This window comes from Rosa rugosa, chromosome 6 (assembly GCF_958449725.1).
Source record: "Rosa rugosa chromosome 6, drRosRugo1.1, whole genome shotgun sequence".
In the NCBI taxonomy this organism is placed as follows: Eukaryota; Viridiplantae; Streptophyta; class Magnoliopsida; order Rosales; family Rosaceae; genus Rosa; species Rosa rugosa.
In genome coordinates, this window is record NC_084825.1 from 34,900,739 (window position 1) to 34,911,378 (window position 10,640).

A 10,640-nucleotide genomic window follows, 5' to 3' on the forward strand; every position below is an offset into this window, starting at 1 on the left:
GGAACAAAACTCGCCGCAACAAGATTCTAGATGGTTAAAAATATGAAATCGAAAAAACACGCCAATATAAAAATTCGACTTGATTATTAATTGGCTCTTCTATTAGATAGACTGTAACATAGAGTTTTGCATAATAAAAATTTATTTTTCTGCCGATCCGGATATCAAAATGTATACTATTGTCACATTTATTGAAATATTAATAGTACTTTTCCGAATCTTTTCCTCTCGACCATACTTTGATTGAGAATCCTTCTTTGATTTCCAAATTAGCATGAGGGTGTTGCCTACCGTTGCATTAACGAGACAAATTTGGATGTAAGTCATGTAACTAAAAAAGAAAAGAAAAGAGAGAGACAAATTTGGAACATATATATAAATAAATTTCCTTGATTATGACCAGTTTTGTCATATTGTGATCAATAAGATCAACTAAATGCTAATATTGAACTCGAGGATAGCTATTCCAATTCAGTGGAACCCCAGTTGTAACACCACTGTTCTCCACCGCCAGATACCCCACCTTGGTCTGCGACGACGTCGTAGCAAACCCACTCGTCACCTTCCTCGCGTACGTCGACATCAAACCTTCCGGAACCTTCATCCTCACCGAGATATTAATAATCCCATTCCTCACTCCTCTCTCATCCCTCAACGTATAACTCAGAAAATGCAAGTAGTTCTCAGGCACCCACCCGCCGATGAAGTCCGACACCGGAATGCTAGCCGCTCCGATCGTCCTTGCACCGTTCTTGCATTGTACTTCCAATATCAGATTCCTAGCCTGCGCCGGAAGTTCGACCTCAATCTTCTCGTTCCACCTTGGACCGCCACCTTCGCAGTCAGTCTCCGCCGTCCGGTACAACTTGGAGGTGGATACGGCAGCGTCGGTCCGCACAGTAACGAAGGAGTTTTTCTTAAAGGGTTTTCGGTTTGATTTCAGATTTTCTGCTGAGAGAACAGTGATTTCTACATGTCGAGACGTCATGGTGTTGAAATGAAGTTTTGATGAATCACTTCTGCTAAGAAAATTTGTTGGGAACTACTAAACTAGTGAGAGTAACGACTCGTGTGGATTGTTATATATAGGGTAGGAACCCTAATAATTCCTAGGAAGGAATAGAAAGGAGAGAGAAACAACGATGTGATTTCTGCTGGGATTTGGAAACCAACTCGGAAGGGCTTTCTTGAGTTGACCTTTGGATTTTAGTGGGGTGTAGGGCTGTCAATGAGTCGTATCGGGTTGGGTTCGTGTCAGGTCAAGGTATTTATCGTGTAGTAAGATACAAACTCAAACTCAATCCATTTAATAATTGTGTCAAAAATTTAAACTAAAACCCAACCTATTTATTAAACAGGTTACCCGTTTCCAACATGAATAACTCATTTAACAAATACGTCGTGTCGTGTTAGACAAAATGGGTCATTTTAATAATTGTGTCAAAAATTTAAACCAAAACTCAACCTATTTATTAAACAGGTTACCCGTTTCCAACCCGAATAACCCATTTAACAAATATGTAAGGGTTAACAATGCGACCCTATTTAACTAAAAAAATGCATAAATTGATTAAATTCACTAAAAACTCTACAAAACGAAGAATATAAATAATTATATATATTCATAAATAATTAAATCCAATAATTATAAAGCAAAATATTTCAAATTGCCTAATCCTATGATCAAATACTCCCAACGTCTAAAATTTCAAAAAGAAGTATAGCATAATCAGGTTATACGGATTCACTTTGTGTTGGTGGGTTGACCCGTGGCCGACCCATTTATTAAATGAGTCATGGCGGGTTAACCCACGACCGATCCGCTTTTTAATCGTGCGGGTTCAACCCGTTTTATTTCGTGAGGGTTTCGAGTCGTGTTATCGAATCGTGTCGGAATTGATAGCCCTAGGTGTGAGATGATATGCGGTTTTGTGGAATATCCTCAAATTACAAGGAAAATTCAATTCTGGCGTGGAAGATTTTTCCAAGTCATGTTACAAAATTAGGAATCGTCTTTGGTAAATATATTTGAAAAGTAAACACATTGTTTATACGAAATTCCAACCACACGTTGTTTGAAAATTGGCAAATAGAATCATTGAAGCTTCAAATCTTGTGGGGTAATATACCAACTATTTGTAGTTAAGCATTTTCAAGTGGAAATCATCATCCTGTTCTTGTTTCTTAATTTCACTTTACTCGATTATGTCGCTGTGCTTCATTATCATATGACTAGAAAAGATGTGAAAATTAGTCATCAAGTCATATCTTGGGGGTACTTTCTCTAACTTTTTCCAGTGGAGTGAAACTTACTAGACATCTATGCCATTTCTAATAGCATTCTCTCTGACTTACTCTTTTGCAACGTGTTTCATTGATTCTTCTTCAAATGAATTTTAAAATGCGTTTCCCAGAATTCTATATACTCTAGCTTAGTTTTAAAGTTCACGTTAAGCAACCGTAGAATGGTTTAAATTTAGAAACCATGGTAGAGATCGAGCCACCATTTGGAGAAACTAAAGTAGCTAGTGAGTCATTTAGAGATGTTGCTGAGGTTGATTTTTCATAACATGTTTTGTAAAGTAGCTAAGGAGTAAGGATTGATTATCGGGCAACTCAGCTTTGGTTCAAGATAAATCTTCTGTAGTCAAAACTTAGGTTTATGCGTTTTTTTTCGGGTTTATTTTACTTTAGATTGTATGAGATTAGTTACGGATGTTAGATTTTTAGTTTTTTTTTTTGATAAGATGTTAGATTTTTAGTTGTGACTGCGGCTTTTGTCCACTTTAGTTTTACCATGTAACTGAAGTTTTGTGCTTTTGCAATTTTATCAAGTTGGGAGATTGAGAGATTCGCTTATCTTAGAACTTCTTCCTAGAGTAGAAAGTAATCTAATGAGTGTCAAAAAAAAAAGTATTCTAATGAGAAGTATTGGATTTGATAGAGAAATATATATATATATAAAATTATTTTTCACATTAAATATGGTCAAAACCTTTCAGTTTTTAGATTATTAACTGAAAAAAATCACTGGTATCAAAGAAAATTTAACTATATTCCAACAATATTAAATAAATGCAAAATTTTAATCAAATGGCAAAAATGACAAGATGGTCCCCTAGATTTATATATATTCCACAATTATCCATTAACTGCATGTAGAGAAGATGAGTTGAACGCAGATGCTATAACTATTTTGGGTCACAAGGTAAGTGGAAGCCAAATTTGTGCTCAATGTGCTCGTAAAGGCGCTTTCGACTTTTGATTTTGATCGATAACTTGGGTTGGTTAAAAGAACTTTCTCTGTAATTTGTGTTTTTTTTTTTGTTTCGCTAAACCAAGAATTAACTAAAAAAGCACTATACAATACTGGTGATTTGAATAAAAACATATTTTCCTGCAGTGTCTAATTGTCTAGCTCCTCACTGAACTGTGGGTGCTTAATTTTAGCCCCCTCTACATATATGCAAGGAAATTAGTAAGAAATCATACAAAGGAGAAAATTAGAAATGAAGTACTCTGCAAGGACTAGCTAGATTCTTCTTCTTCTTCTGAAATGAAGTACTCTGAGGGACATAACATTATTTCATGCATTTAGCTAGAAATTCTCAATTTTTGGTAGCTTGAAGGTTCCCCCAGTACTATTCTGTCCTGCAGCCTCCAATCCGGCCAGATCCTTTTGTTTGAGCCCAAAAGTATTTTTGGCAAGATTCTTTTAGGGGATTTAGCGTAGCAGGCCGATACCTGCGGCCCAAAATTAAGCCTGCTTGGGTTTGGGTTATAGCTTCACCCATTCCGAGATCCATGAGGAAAACGAGCCCTTATTGGATTCAAGTGGCGGAGATTGAATAGGAAACTTCAATCAATAATCCTTCTATGTCAAGGAACAGTCGAAACCCTAAGCTATAAATACCAGGTTTCAAGGACAAAAAAAAAAGACAACTCTTCAATCAATCAATCTCAACGATTATTCAAAGTCTCTCCGAAGCAAACTTACCTTCAACCTAGTTGAAAACCAGCGAAGCAAGGGTAACGCCCTCGCAACCCAACGAAGCTAAAGTCACGCTTTAGCAAAACCAGTGCTGTCACGCCCCTGATTTTTAACACAAATAAAAATCGATATATAATCTCATAATTATACATGCGTGAACGTTCAGCCATCAATACCAAATACCTGGAAAACTTTTTCCCCTTATACAACATACATATTGATGCCCTGAACCCACTATGTCAATATTGACCCGCCCACAGAGTCATATATTACATAAGCTTACGAATTAAATTGTCAACAACAAGATAAAACGGAAAAGCTCCTCAGAGTTTACTACATAGCGGAAGTCATGACAATGGCAAAGCCAATCAAGTTTGCTTCCTACCAGTTCTGCTGCCAACAAGCTACCTCAGCTTCAGCCCCGATTATCCTACCCTGCAGGATTAACACCTACACCGTTGGAATGGTGCACCGGGTTGTCACACAACAAACCCGGTAAGCTTTTGCAAGCCCGTATGAGTAACTCAAAACAACTCACACCAAAACTACGGGATGAAAGCCCGCACGTTTCGATCGAGGAAACAACTCACACAAATCACGTTTAAATCAATAAACAAAGATTCACCACGAAGCCCCTAATACATGAATACATATGTATATATATATCCCATAATATATATATATATATGTACACACATAGTCATCCACTCAGAAATGCACGTTTAAATCAATAAACAAATCACGAGATAAACTCACACGAATCACGAGATAAACTCACTCAAATCACGTTTAAATCAATAAACAAATCACGAGATAAACTCACACGAATCACGAGATAAACTCACTCAAATCACGTTTAAATCAATAAACAAATCACGGGATAAACCCACACGAATCACGAGATAAACTCACACAAATCACGTTTAAATCAATAAACAAATCACGAGATAAACTCACTCAAATCACGTTTAAATTAATAAACAAATCACGAGATAAACTCACTCAAATCACGTTTAAATCAATAAACAAATCACGGCGGACAGACTAGAGCTCTAACTGATCGTATCCACTAACCCGGCCAAAGGCGTGGATTCCCGATTTTCCCACCCACGATCACTTTCGTGATCCACGACCCTCAACTCGTAAGTCTATGGATCCACGGTATAAATACCAAAACATTAAAGGAGTTACACTGGACCCAAAATGTTACACGAATCTAAAATGAAAGATTCCCCGTAATTGATCCCTATCAATTACTCCCGGTTCAAGACCCACATTTAAATAAATCACCCGTGAACTAAAATGTTCCACAATACACAACACTTTTCAAAACAAAAGGAAATCAACCCTTTCACCAATATTGTTTCACGAAAAGTCACACCCAAAACAATAAAATGAACGCACCCAATTATTGTTTTATCACACAAATCCACCTACACATATATATTTCACGTAAATATATATATATACGTAGTCATCCACTCAGGAATGTCTACTAATACCAACTATAGTTTGCAGTTAACTAAGTAACTAACAAAACGATAAGGTAAGCCCGTTCGTAAATGAACATTGTGAGATTACTCACCTCAAAACTCCCGCTGCGTCTTCACACCACTAGACTACTTACAGAATGCACTCTGTCAAGCACCTAAGGAAAGTACAGCCGTGATTCAGTAAATGAAACACAAAGAATAACGTTCGAAACCCTAAATCGAACCAAAATTCCCAAAGTGACGCCAAATGAGGCGAAACTACATCCGAGACCACCCAATGTCTCCGGAATACTTCTATGATCGATATGTCCAAACCACAAGTCGATCGAACGCTTGGATCCTCACGGATCGAATAAATTCACCGATATGAAACGGTTAAAATCATAACAAATCCATACGAACTCCAAAATATGCGTATTATATATCAAAACGCTCGTATCGACGAGTAGAAGACATATAATACAAGAAACAGTCCCATACATGGCCGGAACACCGCCGCCGGCCAAAACTCCATATTTCACAAAACTCCCAACATCAAAAAGCTTCATCTAAGCATGCTTGTGAATTCTCATAACTAGCTCGAAGTCAGAAAACAATCACAAAGGGTCGAAAACTACCTCACAAGGTTTGGATTTTTGCTCAAACTGAGTTGAACCGATTTCCACGTAAATCGATCCAAACAAACACCATATATCGATCCAGAAGGTTGCTCTGAGCCCACAACAAGAAGCTTGAAGCCGTGCCGTCGCCGGAGCTAAGTTTTCCGGTCGGGTCCGAAAACACCAAACTTTGCCGACTTGCAGCGCCGCCGTGGAGGAGAATCGCCGCTAGAGGACACCAGAGGGACGACCAGAGCAAGGATACGAACTGATCTGGAAAATTTCTCGGCCGGAGACCGCCGGAAAAGTCGGGTCGGGTTTCCGGGTTCGGGTCGGGTCAGACGGAAATCTTCGTTTCTGAAGGAGTCGACCGAGAGAGAAAAGAGAGAGAAAAAAGAACTTCCGGAAAAGGAAAGTGGGAAATGAAAATATTTTCTGATTTTCTCTATTTATACTAAAACGGAAACTTCTTCCAATGGCCATAACTTTCTCATACGAACTCCGATTGACGCGTACCACATGTCCACGAACTCGTATCGACGCGCTCTACAACTCTCGTGAAGGAAGTTTTCGGAGAATCTCAACGTATCAAAAGTCAACCTTTGCGCCACCCCTAAAGTCATATTTTCCGAATAAAAATTCGTCCGAAACACTTCCGCTCCATCCACGAGCCACGAAACCATCCAATAATCACCAATTAGATTCCGGAAAGTCCTCGGAAAATAAATACGAATTTCCAGGGCATCACAAGTGCTTTCTCCTACTTCCCGGTGATTGCTCTGCTTAACCTACAACGTTAAGTATCGACTCGGTGACACAAGAGATCACACCACAAGCCCTTACCCGTAAGGCAAAAAGTCATTTTCTGAAAGGCATAGAAAAGAACCTGGCGACGAGGTTGGTGCTCTCCTCGTCCACAGCGTTTGATCAAGAAGTCAAGTCAAGGGACGCCCCAACGACTGCACCCTACGGTGCTGGCACGCCTGCGCACTCAAAAGAGACTGTTTGCACACCAGACTGCTTTTTGGAGCCAAACACCTTTAAGACAAGAAAACTTATTAAACACAAGAAAAGTTTATTGTAAAACCTTAAGCTGCAAGTGATACAATTAGCCTGTTTGTGTATACATACATACATACATACATACATATACATATATATATATATATATATATATATATATATATAATATATATATATATATATATATATATATACAAACTTGCTCAAACGTACGGATTTCCCATTTTTACCCACTTTCCGATCATATTTTCACATCTTAACCGTTCCGTTTTTAGATCCTAATGTATAGATCATCTCTACAAAATTTCAGCCAATTTGATGATCGTTAAGGCATCCAAAACTGCAATTTACACGAACGAACCGAATCTGTCGAACCGGAACCGTTCGTGTTTATAATGGTAAATTGCAGTTTTGGATGCCTTAACGATCATCAAATTGGCGGAAAATTTTCAGAAGTGATCTATACATTAGGATCTAAAAACTGAACGGTTAAGATGTGAAAATATGATCGGAAAGTGGGGAAAAACTGGAAATCCGCACCTTTTGCTTAAGTGCGGATATCCGCAGCCAAAAAGGGCTGTATATATATATATGGATATCCGGTTTGACAGATTCGGTTCGTTCGTGTAAATTGCAGTTTTGGATGCCTTAACGATCATCAATTTAGCTGAAATTTTGCAGATATGATCTATACATTAGGACCTAAAAGCTGAACAGTTAAGATGTGAATATGTGATCGAAAAGTGCCCAAAAACTGGAATTCTGTTCCATAAGCTGAGGTAATGATATCCTTACCTGAGAAATATTGTGTGTATATTATATATGCTTCACGTGATTGGAGGCCTGGTGCAGCTGCACCAATGGTGCCTTTTCAAGCATAGCCCTGCCTACTAGTCTGTATATGGTTACCATATGTTGTTTGTTTCCAATAATCGCAATATAAAAAAAGAAAATAAAGATGAATGATAGTCTTCCTCTTATAATTTATCAATTTTATCTCGTAGTCATGACCCTGCCTCAAGCTAGGTTGCCATAACTCTTGCAAATAAGGATCATGTTTAGTTTGTGCAAATGTAATATGTTTCATATATCCTAAAAGAGTGGTTCTAGTTAGACCTCCCCATTTGTTATTTAGACCTCTTATAATTTTTGTAAAATTTTATTTCCTATTTTACCCACTAAAAAGATAAGAAGAGAAATAATTTCCTATTCATTACAAACCTAGCTATTTGATCTTCCTCGCAATGAGACCTTAAAAAACAACAAGAATTAGTCTTTGGGTATGGATCCGGGAAGCCAAACCTCCCTTTTGAGCAGCAAAATGAGTAAAGAATTCATCAAATCATGCTTTCATATTCCATATTTTCTTCCTTGCACATAACAAATTCTCTATTTCATTCCAATTTAGAAAAGATCATCACATCATCATCAAAACTGCACCTCCCTCCAAAAAGGTTCAATCTTTGCCTCATTAAACATTATTGATGCATCAAAAACCAAAATAAAGACCAATTCTTTGTGCGAAGCAATCCAATTTTGGTACCTCTCGCTTTCTCAGACCCAGGAAGTACAGAGCTCACTTAACCCAATTCAATATCATGTTTTTCTTCGATTATCGTTTCAACTTATATAAAATTATAAGGATTAATTTCAGTTTACCCCCCTGAGGTTTGGGGGTGTCATCATTTCACCCCCTGTACTTTCAATTTTGAATTTTTACCCCCTAAACATTCCAATTTCAATCAGCCGTGTCCAATTTCTACTATTCCGTCCAAATTGGACGTTAAGTTTGACTTTTGAGGGCTAAAATGATAATTTCAACATAAAAAAATAAAAAAAAATAAAAAAAAAAAAAAAAAATTCTGTTTTTTAGTTTTTTTTTTTTTTTTTTTTACTTTTTTTATTTATTATTTTGTCTTCAACCTATACACCACAAGTTATAATAGGTTTATAAAAACAAAAAAAATACTCTAGGTGGTTGAAAGCCGCTCGCTGGTCTACGATATTTGTGATATATCTCTGATAAAGTAAAGAATTTTAGGATATATCCCCAATAAAGTGAAGAAATATTTGTAAAAAATAATTTTACACTTTATCTGTAAATAAATATCTGTAAAAAATGATTTTACACAAATATTTATTCACTTTATTGGGGATATACAGATATTTACAGATAAAGTGTAAAATCATTTTTTACAGATATTTCTTCACTTTATTGGGGATATATCATAAAATTCTTCAATTTATTGGAGATATATCACAAATATCATAGAGCAAAAATGATTTTACACCGATATTTCTTCACTTTATTGGGGATATACAGATATTTATTTACAGATAAAGTGTAAAATTATTTTTTACAAATATTTCTTCACTTTATTGGGGATATATCATTAAATTTTTTTATGTTGAAATGACCATTTTAGCCGTCAAAAGTCAAACTTAACGTCCAATTTGGACGGAATAGTAGAAATTGGACACGGCTGATTGAAATTGGAAAGTTTAGGGGGTAAAAATTCAAAATTGAAAGTACAGGGGGTGAAATGATGACACCCCCAAACCTCAGGGGGGTAAACTGAAATTAATCCAAATTATAAATATGGATTTGGCAAGCCTTCAATTTGAACCTCAACCCAACCACATACTTAGCTAATAAGTCCCAATCAATCTCAAAATCAAGAACAAGTAGTCAATGATTATGGAAGCCATTATTGTTTATATAGAGATGGGGTGGAAAAAGAATGAAAAATAAAACTTGTTGATCAATCTCCATGGCCTTATATTAAAAGAACAGAGAACCTTAAGTGGGTTGAACAAATGAGAGAAAGAAGATTTGACTCTGTTGGGGAGAACACATGATTAAAAGAAGTAGTTTTTATTAATTTTTTTTAATTTATAGAAGGGGCAAAATAGAAAAAAAAAATTTACAAAAATTAGAAACCCCCAAAATGACAACAAAAAAAGCACAATAATGCACAAGTGACAAACGAGAATATGAAACAATAAGAATAATGCGTACAAGATTAGGCTCAGAGTCAGATAATGGAAACTGATAATAATCCTTATGCCAGATAAGAATTTGCTAGTTACATCTGGAATTTCATGTAGGTTGTTTGTGGAGGCAATACAAATGAAACTTATTTTGAATCCCATATAAGAGAAGAGTTAACAAACATTCAGAGATGGTTTAGCAAATCTGATGCAAACATTATTAAGAGAGTTAACCAACATTCAGGGATATAAGGAAGGTTGCTACTTGCTTCCACTCGATCTCTTTTAAACATGTTTTCAGATATGCGAATTTTGTAGCTGATGCAGTAGCAAATCTAAGTCATACTTCTATTAATGATGTTTCTTGGACTGATAGAGTTCCTTTGGAAGCCTCAAGAGCGTTGTTGTTTGACCGTGTAAACTCTGGTTGTCCTATAGATTTTAGCATTTAATTTAATTTATCTTTAAAAAAAAACATTCAGAGATGGTTTTAGAAAATTGTACAAAACTAATATCGTACGATGTCGTTTCATGAGGCGCCAA

General features: G+C 36.4%; 1 protein-coding gene across 1 annotated transcript; it reads right to left on the bottom strand.

Annotated features, from left to right (window-relative positions):
- Nucleotides 1–439: 439 nt before the first annotated feature.
- Nucleotides 440–2,375, bottom strand: LOC133716646 (BON1-associated protein 1-like). The gene is made up of 2 exons (XM_062143328.1): nucleotides 2,356–2,375; nucleotides 440–1,019 (listed from the first exon to the last, which is right to left on the bottom strand). Exons 1-2 carry the CDS (start codon nucleotides 2,373–2,375, stop codon nucleotides 440–442), a joined length of 600 nt encoding a protein of 199 aa, XP_061999312.1.
- Nucleotides 2,376–10,640: the final 8,265 nt, after the last annotated feature.